A 15,239-nucleotide genomic window follows, 5' to 3' on the forward strand; every position below is an offset into this window, starting at 1 on the left:
CTTTGTCAAAGTCAGGCAGCATTGGACAGCTGGAGTCAAGGAGGACATTTCTCAAGTTTAGCTTAAGGACTGGAGAATCAAGGCCACCAAGAACAAGGCATCCATGTGCCTTAATGATACTGAAATTGCAACTGTCCAAACAATAGCCCACTAGTCCCAAGTAGATCTTGCTTTAGGATTAAAGTCAGATTACAATTTAGTAAATTCATAACATAATTTGAAGAATTTTAAATTTAGATTAGCATTTCAGGGAGCTTTATAAATACAGAATTAAATGGAGCAATGTTGTTATAGACTCAGGAATACAGAGACTCAAATGGCGTTTGTAAACTGAGATATTTATAAGTTGAGTCACAGGCACACCGCAATGCTGAATGTATGACTCACACTTTGCATCTTATGTGCAGTTAGTGTTTAAATGTTACGGCATCATGCCAAGGGCAAGCAAGCTGTTTACACGATCAAGGACCTCAGGATTGCTCCATCATGGCTTTTCTTCTAAGTTTAAATTACTGTCTTTGACCAGGCCCATCATGTTTGGAAAGACAGGTCTGTCTTCCTGTGTTCTCGTCTTTTTTAAATGAGCCCAAGTTCCTCCTGCAGCGTACACAGTTTCTAACGTCAAATCCTGTCTGCCTGTGCAGCTTCACGCTTCTCCTTCTGCTTGGGCTCTCGCTTCTGAACGTTAGCATGGTCCTTCTTTTGGGTCTTGGAATGTAAGATCTTGGCTTCCCTACCCGGTACCATCCCCAGATCCCCTTGTTTATGCTGTCCTCTCCCTGGAATGCACACTTTGGAAGGGCAGAGATCACTTCCAAAATACTCACCATTGTGTCTTCAGAGGGCTAACCCAGCATCTGGCAGCACAGAGCTATTGGATAAATATTTGTTCAATAGATGAATCAAGTTGATAAGTAAGACTGGTTGCACAGTATGATCCAGAGTCAAGGCTGAATTTATGTATTGAAACCACACAGGAAATGATGAAGGCAAATTCCTAGTGTGGGGTTAGCCATAGGAACGTGGAGGGGATGGTGTTTGGAACCAGTGTCAGATGTACAGCACAACATATTTAGTCATATTTATAAGAATAAATCGACCTAGTCCCAGTTTCAAGAGTCCCTATCCTACCTAGGACTGGAAGACAGATGTCTAGACAGCTTTTGGAAACTGACCCTACAGCTATATTTGTATGCCATAAAATAGCATATTTATAACTGCATTCACTATAATATTTCTACAGTAAAATATATGGGTAAAAATGTTTACAGAGGTTGGTTGGATACATTGAGATATACGCATCCAATGGACTGGCATGCAGCTGTAGAAAACGAGTGAGCTTTCTAAACTCTGATTTGAGAAATTTGTATTTTTTACTAAGTGCAAATACAAGCAACATGCAAAACAATGTATGTGTGTCATAATACTTCTTTGTATGTAAAAGGGTGGGATATAAAGTAAAGACCACCTGTATATATGTGTATAAGCATGAAGAAATTGGAAATTAAAACATAAAATTCCACAAGTCAAAGTTTCTATCATTTATCTGTCCACAGAATGAAGACTATAATGAAGATTGCTAGGAAGAGGTAGATGGTTGATACAGTGATTGGCTGCGTGGAAGAATTTCTCTATATTTCTAATTGTATTTTATTCCCAAAGCACATGGGGTAAGTATAAGATACCACTTCTGTTTGAAGCTTTTCAGGTGCTAACATTCACCTCTAACGACATCTTAAAAGTAAATATTTGAAAAATGGACACAGATATTTTTCTCGGAGATTTAAATGCATAAGATGGAGACATTTTCAACTAAGGATGAAGCTACCTCTATCTGGAAATAGTGAAGAACAGAGTCTTCAGAGCGCTCTGTGCTTCTCCATGGCTGCATGTGTGTATCACAGTAAGAGCAGAAGATGATGGCCACTGTGTAATTCAGAGACACAATGAGAGTGGCCTTGCTAGAGATAACTGGACTAGCAGCTCATTGAGAACCATTTCCAACAAGGAAGACTAGCAAGGACAAGAGAGAAATTCCCCACCCCATCGAGAGCCCATCTTGAATGGATTATTCTCCAATAAGGAAATGAATCAATAACTTCAAAAGGAATTTAAACCACCCATATAATTCCCTGCCTGATATCAACTTGCTCAGTGGCTACTTGGATAATAATTTTATAACTTGTTTTCAACAAGATTGCAGGTACTCCTGTGCAGCACATTTTAAGGAGAGGTTGAGCATTCTGCAGTATGTACTGAGAACTGATCGCAAAGCTTTCATTTCTATGGAGGGAATGGCAACTCTTAGGACTGTTAGTCCTCCCAGATTTTCTTTTGTGGGGTATTGCTAAAAAGACAAGAACAGCATCATATCTTCTTTCCTTCCCTCTTCCTCCATGAGCAAGACATGATGGGATGTTCTGAGCCCTCTAGCTTTCAATGGATGCGGCTGTAGGACAGTGCGTCCTCCTCTGCTTTGAAAACCTGGTGCTTCAATATTTCATGAACCAAAGACAGCTAGGTATGTTTGAAACAGGCTGTGCTGTTGACGCTCTCCCCTACAAGCACAGTCAAAAATGGGAGCACAAACTCATTCTATTGTTTCAACTTAGTTCTCGGTTTCTGTTTGGCCTACCTGCACCACCTGGTGGTAGTGTCTGTTAAGTGCAAAGTTGTGCTTGTGTGTGTGTGTGTGTGTGTGTGTGTGTGTGTGTGTGTGTGTGTGAGAGAGAGAGAGAGAGAGAGAGAGAGAGAGGGAGAGGGGTGGGGGTGGGGGATAAGTGGAAAAGAGAATTTTAATACATGTATTCTTAAATACTCATTTAGACTGATGGTACAATGGCTTCATACTAAATATAAAATACAGTCTTGCTCAGTACAGGATAGGCAAGAACTCATTTTGGAGAGCAAAAGGGCTCTCTTATATCCATTAGTTAATGACCTTATAATTCTATTCCTGGATTTATCAGTTATTTGTTATGATATTGCTCTCAAGGAGCACAAGTCAAACACCAAGGCGAAACCTTTTTTCTAAAAGAATAATAGTTTTACTAATCATGTGTCTCTTTGCTTCTATGAGCTATCAGTATTAATAAATCACAAGACACAGGATGTTAAAATGACAGAGCAGCACCAGTCTGATTAGACACAGTCATTGATTTGACAACTGAAGCAGCAGCTGAGCCACAGGGAGGCCAAGTGACTGGTCCAGGGCCACACACACTGTTTGTTAGAATCCCAATCCAGTAAGAAACCGGGTCTTCTCAGCCTAAAGACGAACATACAGTGGTGCAGTACCTGTGAAAAGATATGTCCTTGCTTGCCTAGGAATATCTGCTTTCAGACCCTGAGTGGTGGGTTGCTCTAGCACACTGAGTATGAAGGACTATCCCCCTTGCACCTCGCCTGCCCAAAAACTCCCCAAAATCAAACAATGGTAACAAAAACCATGTAAGATCAGGGAGCCTGTGTGGGCCCCTGTATGCCTGTATGGGTCTTCTGCATATATGTTATGGATAAGTAGCTTGGTGTTCTTAGGGGATTCCTAACAGTGGGAGTGGGGGCTGTCTCTGACTCCTTTGTCTATTTATGGAACTCTTTTCCTCCTCTTGGGTCGCCTCGTCCAGCCTTGATGTGATGGTATGTACCTGGTCTGATTGTAGTATGTTATGCCTTGTTTGGTTGACATCCCTGGGAGGCCTGCTTTTTTCTGAGGGGAGATGGAGGGGACATGGATCTGAGGGACAGGGAGATGGGCGGAGAGAATTGGGGGAGGGGAGGGAGAGGGAATTGCAGTCTGGATGTAATATATGAGAGAATAATATTAAAAAATGTATTGCAAAGATCATCTAACTATTAAAAAGCTGCTATACATGTTCTAGGAAATGTTTCAAAGTCTGTACAACTGCTGTGTTTTAAAAGTCTAACATTTATTTCCTTTTCTCCTTGTAACTGCCTGAGAATCAGAGGTCTGTTTCCACGGAGTGGTTGCCCACTTGTAGATTTAAACATAAGCCGTGTTCATAGCTCCCCCTTATGACCACTCAACATTACACAAGCCTCCTTCTATCCCTGCTGTTTTATTCAACAAACAGCTCACTGGTTAAGTTTTAATTGCTTCCAATGAGGTCAGCAAAGGTATTTATTGAAAATCTCTGAATAAAAGGCTCCATGCACACACACAAGCGCACGCGCTCACACACGGAGAAAATCCTTTTGCCTGTTGATTTATGGAAACAATTATGATTCTGCTGGAGGATTTCTCAGCTGAGAAATAGTTTGTAGCTACAGTAGAAAGGCTCAAGTTGCAGGAGGCAGACAGCAGACACGGAACTCTTGTGTACCCAGCTGTTCTAAACAGAACAAGTAAGTTACTGTTATTCGTCTTTAAAACAATGCTCAATCTTTTCTGAAAGGTTTTCTTTTTCTGTGGTTACTGTACTGAGGGGAAAAGACTTTTGGACCGTGTAAATATCTACAGAAATTGTGCTCTAGTATGTATGGTAAAGGAAGCTGGAAGCTCTCCAGAGCGATCCCGACACTTAACTTGAAAAATATGGGCAGTTTAGGGGAAGATAATTATTAAGCACAAATGTAAAAGCATATACTAATGAAATCCAGGGACAACATTTCTACTTTATCGAGAGTGGCTGTAAAACTCAAGTTAAGTCAATAGCTCTAAGTACAGGGCGCTCTTAACAAGACAGCAATTGGAATGAATGGTGCAGTTTTATTGTGATGTCTCTCCATTAATGCACAGCTCTTTTGAATCTTCATGCAGAGTGGTAAAGATGCTAACACCCTCTGTGGAAAGTGTCTTAAGTGTGCCTTCAACGCTTAACTACACCGTATGTCATACTACTTACCCACTGAAATTTATATGAACAACTTTTTCTCTTCCTCTCTCCTCTCCTCCCCATTCTTAATCTCTCATTGTGAACAGAAGTCAAGTAGCAAACGGCACTACAGCAACTGACCTTGTTGCAACCTGTTTTTATAAGGATACATCTATCAACTGTGTCACTGAAGGAGGAATCCCGTTATTGGTATCAGAAGCTAAAAGATAAGCTTACCAGTTTGGAAAGAGTGACTACCTTTTCTTAAATCAAGCTACAGTTCACAGACAGGAGGAGGCCCATGACCTAGGAGTAGCAATCAACTCAAGATTCAAGTCTCATTATGTTATTCATGAACACCCGGAGCACTACACTATAATGCGCAAATGGATACTGACATGGATCCTGCCAACTCTGCTCTGCAGGTCATGCTTCCAGCTTGTCTGTCTAGTGGGCACTCTATCTCTAGCATGCAATGACATGAGTCCAGAGCAAACGGCTACGAATGTGAACTGTTCTAGCCCCGAGCGACACACAAGAAGTTATGATTACATGGAAGGAGGGGATATAAGGGTGAGGAGACTGTTCTGCCGCACACAGTGGTATCTGAGGATTGACAAACGAGGCAAAGTGAAAGGGACCCAGGAGATGAAGAACAGCTACAGTAAGTGACGACTTTATTACAGCCCTGCTTGGATCTTTACACTTGGTTTAAGGTTCACTTTTTGATAGCATGTTCTCCTTTCCTAGGAGGGGAAAACAATGTAATGTTAAGTCCTAATTTTTCTACATTGAGATTTCTGTACTAAGTCTCTAAGGTATCTGTGAGAACAGGGCAGGTGTACTCACCTTATGGCTGGAACTGACAGCACAAGCCAGTGGGAACTACTTACACTGTGGCCTGAATCCAAAATGTTCTTTAGTAAGAAGACATTTCACAGACAGTACTCACGCTGACATGCGATTGTTTTCCTAACAAACTCGGTAGAAGTTTGCATATACTTCTCAGTAGGACTTCACCAAACTACCAGCCACTAGTTTGAGGAGCAGAGAGTGTATCTGTCTTTGTTAGTTGTGTTGCCTTTGAAAGAACTTTGTCATGGTGCAAACCGGTTAAGAATCTGCTTTCCAAGCACCATCAACTGTGTGTTTCTAAAACAGAAGGGAGTCTGTAATGCCCTCAGCTAGTCTAATGAGTTTGTGTTAGATTCTTTGACCCCCCACCAAGCAGACAACAGATCTTTCTAACAGCTTCCTTCTCAAGGGTCTCTGACATGTAAGTTCTATGTTGCTTTAAGAGGAACACAAATGTGAGGAAGTAGAAGTGAGTTAGGGAGAAGTATGTCCGAGACCTATAACTAGAGCACTCCACTTTCCCCTCCAGACCCAGTTGCTCTTTCCCCTTAAAATGTCAGGGCTTGAGTTTTCATTGAATGATTCCAACTAGTAACTAATTTCAGTAGTATTAAATTCAGCAGAACACACACTCAACATTTAAGTTAAGCATTTAAAACTCACAAATGAAAATAGGTTTGTCAGCATTACTAATACGGGGACAGCGTTGACACTGTATGTTTAATAAGATGTGTGGCATTATAAATGAAAAAGGACACATGGAGACAATAGTGTAGCTGAGTGTCCGTGACAGGGTCACTCCAGGCTTTTCTTATCTGTTCCTGAAACAGCCTTTGGGCTCTAAACTCATTGACCAATAAGTCAGAGTTTGGTGAATCTGTTTCCAATATGAAAATGACGGACTTCCATTTAAGTTGTGACCGACGCAAACTGTGAGTAGAGGAACACGCCAGCTCTGGAAGACCAGTTCTCTGGAACTCAGCTAACAAAGGACCACTGGGGAGGTTTTGCTGATAGCCACGTCTGCGTGAGCCATCGAATCTGGCTTTCTCGTTTATTTGAAAGCCAGTGAGCTTTATCATGAATGATAGAATCTGGTAGAAAGAAGGTCAGAATCGAAGGGGCAGTTACAGTACAAGTTCAGTCCCTGTCTTTGGGGACAATTCTTTAGTTTTTCCAACCTTCTACCTGTAAACGTGGATGTATTTTTCAAAACACTTTCTCATTCTCATAGTCTATTCTGTTCTAAATGAGGGAAGGTACTATACAGTGTAAAGAAACCTAACCACCCTTTACACGATCGTCACCCAGAGAATGAGATAAAAGTGCTTATTATCTCTCCACAATAAGCCCTGCAGCTAGGGCTAATTTCAAATTTCATAACAAAGTTATCATAGCAGGATTGTAAGCTTCTTCTGCTCAATGACTAATTCCTTTGGATGCTTTTTATTAACTCATGAAAAAGGTAAAACATAATGGGAGGTAAAATTCAGTGAAAACGAGGATGTACAATTACTTGAGAGTAAAGTAGTTACAATTGGAACACATACATATATGTAGATTTTATTTTGTTTGTGTTAAATTCCTTGAATTCACGAATACATTTGCAATGTGATAAAATGACTTCATCTTTTGAAACATGGTTTAGTGTTAACCCTGAACAGCCCTAAAGCCTATTTGGCAAATCCCTTTCCTCTAACACTAAGTCTACAGCAATAAGAAAGACAAAAGTCTCACCCCACATCACAGTAACTCTGTACTCAAAAAGACTTGACATAGTTTATGCAAATAACTTCCACTTACAAGCTTTTTAATAGTCTAAATTTATATACTTTCTCAAGATAGTAAAATCTCCTAGGAAGAGAACACCTCACCAGCATCTTTCCACTGAACTGTAAAGTGGTTGTCATTGTCCTGCTATCCCACTGAAAAGGACAAGATAAGGTTTCTGCAAAGTCAGACAGATGTGAAGGCACTTTTGTGTGTAGGAAATCCCAAGAGATGGGGGAATAAAGGAGAGTAATTTATTCAGAAAAAATTCTGATAAGCTTTGCCCGTCGGTTGAGACAGCCTTGCTCGTTCTAAGGATGAACACAAGCAAACAGACACCTGTGAGGTTGACACTCCTGAATGGAGGAATACAGGTGCAAGTAGTGTGGGCAGCTGGGTTTGTTTCCATCAACCAAACAGGACAATCACAAACACTGGGGACGGTTTCACAGTCCTCAGAGTCACTCACTGATCCAACACAGAAGGGTCCCTCCTGCTGTCATCGGAATGACAGTTAGAAGAAGCTGGACTCAAATCAGCAGAATTCAGAGAGGAATAAAGCTCAAAATGAAACTCCAGATGACTTCTCCTGTTCTGATGCCTTCCATTTCTAGGCAGGTCCTTGAACTTCTTCGGAGGCCCTTTACAATGGCATTGGTTTCCCTTTTCTTTCCGCTAGCCACCCTCATAGCTTTTGTTTGAGTGAAAGGAAACATGACCTGAGGATGTGAGTAAGACTTGGCAGGCTGCTTGCTTGCCCAGCAAAGCATGGCACCCTGGGGTCCTACACATGCTAGGCATGCTTGCTACCCACTGAACCACATATTTACCCCCTGGGAATATGCTTTACAAAACATTGATAGATATATGGACTGGCACTGTGGGAAGAGGTGAAAGATCTGGATGTGTCACACCCTGCTTCCTGAAGGTGCTGGACTGGGATAGGTGTGCCGAGAGCAGGGAGGAGTGGCGGGGCTGGTGTTAGTACATGTGCTGCAAATCTTCAGGGGAACTGGAACATCAGTTCAGTGGTGTTGGGAGCCTTTACTTCAGTCTTCCCCCATGTGAGATTATCTTGCAGAAAACATCCACTTTAGATCAGAGTAAGTCAATGGTACAGCAAAAAGAAAACAAAGAAATGCAAACCCTCCAAACAGCTCATCAAGGATGAACTGTATGGATTTGGGAATTGAGGAGGCGCCAAGAGGAACAGACCACTGTTTGAAGTCCTTAGGGCAGCCAGAGAGGGGACAGCTCTCCTCTCTGTTCTCTCTGGTGGCCTCTCAGTGAGCTCCACAGTAGGTTTCAAAACGATGAAGCTGGAATATAATAGATAAAGAATATAATAGATGAATATATAAAGAATATAATATAAAAGAACAGATGCAGAAGTTAGCCCAGAAGGAGAACATCAGTAAGCAGCATCATGGAGGGACAGGGAATGAATGGCCAATGCTTCAAGCACTTCTGTTGCCAGAACTGTCCCCTTGGAGACAAGGCCGGAGGCTGGATTTAGATGACTATTGGAGCAGACAGCTCCTCAGCAGACAGAGGCAATCACTCCACACCTGACAAAAATAACACTGCTGTTTAGCTGGGAGTTGAGGTGCTGAGTGAGAGATGGCAGCAGTGAGCTGGGTGCCCGACAACTGCTCCGAGAGGCAGATGTGGGACGGAGGACCCAGCCCCTTACGATCACTTTCCTGCTCTCTGTGTTCAGTAACTAAAATATTGTCTTCCCAACAATAGTTAATACCATCTATTCCTCTGGAGAACTCCTTGGTGACCAGAAGCCTCTGATCCAGGAGGAAGCTCATCTGTCTTTTTGAGCACTGTTGGTCACATAGTAAGAAAGGGTTATTTGTTCTGAAAGTTGGCCAATGGCTTGGCAACATTTGCTTTTGGATTGGTAGGCTGTGATGGGATGTGGCCTCACAATTGGCGGAACACAAATAAACACAGCATTGTTGGATTTGACTTTGGCCACAGAACCTTCAGCAACTCAACTGTCAACAATTCTTTGGGTGGGTTCCTGTCTGCACTAGTCTCCATAGTGCCCCCCAGTACACACATCTTAGACCACTGAGAGTGTAAATGTGCTTGTGTCCCAGTGAGTTCTCAGTAATTTCTCTAAAAGAACAATCCACACTATCAAAATAAGAAACAAAATTATAAACGCAACACCTGCCTTTTAAAAAAGGATAAGGACTACACCATGCTTATGTAGTTCTATGGAGCACACACACAAAACAAAATCCTAGAAATGATTGACAGGTTGGAATCTTCTAGAACTGGCAACTGGGATTCCTTATTAAAGGAATTCCAAATCTTTAAAATATGAGGGATATATAAACTGCTGAGGGGCAGATTTAGAAATGTTAGCTACTCTGAAAACTCAGATTTTAAATTGTTTTTCCCAGATTATAATCTATTTAGTTATGTGAAGTATCTGAAACTTACTAAATGCTAGAAACTTCATTATCACAAATATATTCTCTTAACATCTCTTCACTTAAAATGACAAGTTTTTAATCCATGTTTTTCTTAGTTTTGGTTATATGTGTGTGTCTGTATGTGGGTATGTGCATATTAATTACTGCAGATGCCTAGTGAAGGATACAGGTGTAAGATTTTGTGAAACAGTGTTAGAGGAGGGTTGTGAGCTGCCCCCTATGGATGCTAGGAGTTGAACTCAGGTCCTGTAAGAGCAGTACATGCTCTTAACCAAGGAGCCATCTCTCCAGCCCTAAAGTGACCATTTCTATGTTACTGTTATTTCTGCATTAGTCCAGATCTGATGGTCTTTTTCCTATGGCTAAGCTGTGTAAGATCTCTCCAGCCTGAGGGTTAGGAGAACCACAGGCCAGACTGACCTGAGGGAGTAGAAGGCGGCGGATTTTAGACATGTGGAAGGAGCTGCTTTCTCTAGACTTTTTTTTCTCTTGTATTTCTCAATCTTGGCTGAATATTGTATTCATCTGGGACCTGTAAAAAATACTGATGCCAGATCCCATCCACAAAGACTCTCATTAAGTTGATCTAGGATGCAATCTGGGCATCAGGAATTTTAAAAGCTCTCTAGATGATTCTGAGATGCTTCCAAGGCTGAGAACTACTGCACTGTGGCAATCACATTAGCGTACTTGGGAAACTGTAGCTCAATTGAATCAGAATCTCCCCAGGAGGGGAGCAGACAGGAAGTCAGTATTCCTTACAGTTTTCCAGTGCCTCCAAAGCACAGCTAGGGTTGCAAACTGCTGCTTGTGGGGCCGAAGGTGGGAGGTGAGGGGCGGGGATGGGGTGCAGCCTGAGCCACCTCAGGGAAGCTTGGAGCCCTTGCATTTACAGAGCTTCAGAGTTAAACTGGCCAACCACTGGACTGGAGGAATGTACCTCTGAATTGTGAATCAAGGAGTTCTAGGCCCACTGGACTTGGACTAATCTCAATGGCGTCAACATGTGCTGAACCAGTCTAGACATGAATGTGAGGACAGCCCTGTAGCATGACAGAAGAAGGTTGCTTAATCGAATGGCACAGCTGCATTGTGACAGGTGCTGGAACGGGAGGCCAAGGGTGCTACAGACATCAACGTCTGCTTGCTTTTGTGAACCCAGACACTTCTAAATTAGGCTTCCCTCTCCCAGAGCCACACTAGTAAACTCAACAGGCAAAAGACTGAAAAAGGCTGTGGTTAACTTAGAAAATCCAGTGGGGACAGAACCACAGGTCCCTCCAAGGATGTTTCCAGTCTAGTTGAAAGGACTTTTCAAAGCTTGTCACTTCTGCAGGGCCGGGATTAGGCACAAGATGAAGGCAGCACTTTCTAATAGTTTGGGTAGTATGGTAGCTTCTGTAGCATCACTGTGCAAACATAGTATCTCTACATTTAAATGTCACATATGGCATACAACACAGGAGAAAAGACAAGGTGATGACTAATCTACCCACACTCCAAACAGGTTGAAAATGAAAGCCCTCTTCCATGCACATGGCTTGGAAAGCCCTGTTAAAGGTCACTGAACAGGGATGGAGAGATGCTCAGGAGCTAAGAGCAGGCACCACCTTTTGCAGAGGACATGAATTCAGTTCCCAGCACCATGTCAGATATCTCCAGTTCCAGGAGCTCCAAAACCTTCTTTCGGACTTGGTAGGCATTTGTAGGATAAGTACACACACACACATACACACACACACACACACACACACACACACACATAATTAAAAATGAAATGAGAAGTCACTGAACATGTAAGTAATTCTTGGCCAAGTTTTAACTCTGTATTTGAACTTATCTGTAGACCTATTTCAAGATTTTTCAAGATTTTTAAATACCATGCTTCAACTTCCTTAAATGGCATATTTTTAATTTTCCATTATATTTCCCATTTTATGTTTGTATTTGACTTTTAGATGCAATTATGGGTAATGTTGACAGAAATATTTGAGACAAAATTCACAATCAACTCAGTTTGCATGTTTTCCTTAAGGCAGTGTTCCCAAAGTGTGTTTCTTAGAACGCTGATGTCCCCCGAGATCTTAATGGTGTTTCCTCAGGCTGTTTCTCTGGCTTGTTGACTGGGAAATATTCGGTTAATAACACTGAATTAGTCTCCTGCAGAACTCTCTGAGCTTATGTTACTCTATGGTTAGCTCCAACTTCAAGGAAATAATACATGTAGGTTTCCAAACCGACTGGACAACAGACTACTCCTTTGTCCCCTCTCTTCTCTCTAGTCTTACTTTTGGTAGAACATTTAAATTTCACTCATTTGAAACCTGAGAGCAAATTGGGATCCATCTTCGGAGTAGTCAAGAACTAAACCTACCTATCATTCAACTGTTGGTCTCAAATTAAAAAAGAAAAGCCACACAGCTGCCCAGAACTGCCCTGTGATTTCGGAACCACCGGAGCTCAGTTTGCTGACATAGAAGCTTGATGTCGGTCTGCTTCAAGATCGTATTTTGCACACTGACGAAGAGCTAAATCCAGATGTTTCCAGTGGGACTGAAGTCTGAATAGAAGTTCTACCTGGGCTGTAGGGGGCCGTATGGAACTGTTCTCCTAATGGGAAAGGATGGAGCTTGTAGCTATGTCTGAGCAACCTACAAAATACAGGATTACTTCTCATACGGAAACCTAAAGTGCTTCTGTGACTCTAGGGTGACTGAGAAATTCTTATCATGTGTGCTCCACACAACAAACTTTATTTTACTTATCAAAAAAGTAGTTCCAGCAAAAGATGTAGCTATTTCCATTTTTTATCAATAAGTAACAAGTTTCATTAATTGACCAAAAGATATTTAGAAATGTGAAATTTTACAGAATCTGACAGGAAAGCTACCAGAGAGCCACGCATCTGAGGTTTTCAGTGGTGACAGGGCCGGTGGCTCCTGTCCTCTCCATGCCCCAGCTGTTCCACTAGCTGCCCACTAGGCACCTGCTCGTCGCCGGCTCTTCTGTATGTACTTGGCACTCACACTGGAGTGCTCTGGCTCTTCCTTCTATCACCCTCCAGTCCAGGGTGCTGCATGTAGCCCCGGGAAAGACGGCCGAAAGCTTTATAATTATTAAATATATTTATCATTTAACTGATGACTTATTTAAAATCAGGTCTAAGTAAAAATATGCTGTTAAAGCCGGGCGGTGGTGGCGCACGCCTTTAATCCCAGCACTCGGGAGGCAGAGGCAGGCGGATCTCTGTGAGTTCGAGGCCAGCCTGGTCTCCAAAGCGAGTTCCAGGAAAGGCGCAAAGCTACACAGAGAAATCCTGTCTCGAAAAACCAAAAAAAAAAAAAAAAAAAATATGCTGTTAAATCATCAAGAATGTTGATGTGGACAAGCTCAAAAGGCTTTGCTAAAATAAAGGAAAAACACACCACATTTTTTCTTATTTTCTACCCTTCAAAAATAAAATTGTCCCCCAGAAGCAATTTGACTAAGATTTTCTAGGTGATCTCAAAGGTCCAGCGGGAAGCTGTTTTCTTTTCAAGGCCAGCTGCATAAGCAGGCACATAGAGTATTGGTGACACTGGAAGATTAGGTATCAGGGGCAACATGAAGACCAAGCTTGGGAGAGCTGTGGTCCTCCTCAACATTCACTCTTATTTTTACCTGTCTATTTATCAAGAAGTATACCCAGAAGAAGTAATTTGTAGTTGAGATTGGCTTAAGGAATATCTGTGTTAAAAGGAGGCAGAAAGAAAACCTTTAAGAACTAAAGTGAGTTGTACTACGAGAAAACAATCAGTAGACTGGTTATTTTAGGAATATAGTAGGTGGGAATCCACCTACTAGAGAGAATGGCTCTTGTGATGGTCGGTTTTGTGCCAGTTTGACACAAGTTCAAATCATCAGGGAAGAGGAATTGCCAGTTGAGGAGCCGCCTCCATCAGACTGGCTGTGGGCATGTTCATGGGGGCATTTTCTTGATTAATGATTGATGTGGAAGGGTCCAGTTCATTGTGGGTGGTGCCACCTGTGGTAAGTGGTCCTGGGCTGTGCAAGAAAGCAAAAGCTGAGAAAGCCAGCAGGCAGCATTCCTCTATGGTCTTTGCTTCAGTTCCTGCCTCCAAGCTCCTGCCTCGAGTTCCTGCCCTGACTTTCCCCAGTGACAGACTGTGACCTGGGAGTTACTAGAGGAAATAAACCCCTCTTCCCCAAGCTGCTTTTGGTCAGAGTGTTTAATCACAGTAGTAGAAGGCAAAGTGGGGACTCCTGAACTCAGGAACCAGTGCAGAGGGGGAAAGGAGAGATGCCTTGGGGGAGAGAAATGAGGACGGCAGGAAGCCAGGGGTCTGCTCTTCCTTTGTGTTAGTGGCAGCGGCCTGGTAAGCAAGAGAATCTCTTGTGTCTTACATGGTTTCTAGATGTGTTTCTGATCACATCCCTGGTTGGTCTGATTCATGGAGGGGAGGCCTGGGTCATGGGACATCATCTGTAGAGGGGACACAGTTTCTTCCTTTCTTTGCACTAATAAGAAAGGGATCATACACAATTCTGAAAGATTGCTGACACCTTCCTGTTTTCATTCTTTTGTTAAATTCAGTAGTCATGACACCTCCCTTTGAGAGACTAAAGACACAGTAGTAAAGAACTCCACAGCCCGTGTGTTTAGAGAACTAATAGTTTAGTTGGGGTTACAGAAGGACTACAAGACAGAGGGGGCAAGTTTAGAGACCACAGGGGATTGCCAACAAGACAGACAGCTCAGGTGTCCTGAGGGGAAATGTCTATCAAGACACTGTTATCATGGCAGGGTTTGGACATGAGAGCAATTCAGCATCTCTCTACGTATCAGTGTTGAGCTCACCAAAGGCAATCCTGATATTTTTTCTTTATTTCAAAAAACATGAGAACACGGGGAGGGGGGCAAGTAAATAATAAATCTTTAGGCTTGAGGGATGGTTCTGCAGTTAACAGTACGTACTGCTCTTGCATAGGCCCTGAGTTTGGTTTCTAGAACCCATATCAGGCAGCTCACAACCACATGTAACTCTTGCTCCAGGGGGAATCCAACCTCTTCTTTTGGCCTCTGGCTACTCTACCCTTATCCATGCACATATTTAAAAATCCCACCCATGCACACAATTAAAAATAAAATCTTAAAAAAAAAATCCATGAGAACAGTTGCTTGAAATAGGTCATCAGATTTTATCTGATTGAAATATTTATTAAAAATATAACTACCTCCAACTAAAAGTGTTAATTCTCTAAAAACACACTCTGGGGAGGTCTTCACTACTGTTCTTTCCAGGTACCACAGAGAGGTATCAAAGGA

General features: G+C 42.3%; 2 protein-coding genes across 3 annotated transcripts in view; one reads left to right on the forward strand and one right to left on the reverse strand.

Annotated features, from left to right (window-relative positions):
• Window positions 1–15,239, reverse strand: part of Fam227b (family with sequence similarity 227 member B) — a 172,430-nt gene that overhangs the window by 54,137 nt on the left and 103,054 nt on the right. The window lies entirely within an intron of this gene.
• Window positions 4,168–15,239, forward strand: part of Fgf7 (fibroblast growth factor 7) — a 53,239-nt gene continuing 42,167 nt past the window's right edge. Inside the window, exons 1-2 of the mRNA XM_059261320.1 lie at window positions 4,168–4,365; window positions 4,943–5,499. Of these exons, the coding sequence (XP_059117303.1) occupies window positions 5,214–5,499 (286 nt within the window). The 5' untranslated portion in view covers window positions 4,168–4,365; window positions 4,943–5,213. The remainder of the gene's footprint in view (window positions 4,366–4,942; window positions 5,500–15,239) is intronic.

Source organism: Peromyscus eremicus, chromosome 4 (assembly GCF_949786415.1).
Source record: "Peromyscus eremicus chromosome 4, PerEre_H2_v1, whole genome shotgun sequence".
Lineage (NCBI taxonomy): Eukaryota > Metazoa > Chordata > Mammalia > Rodentia > Cricetidae > Peromyscus > Peromyscus eremicus.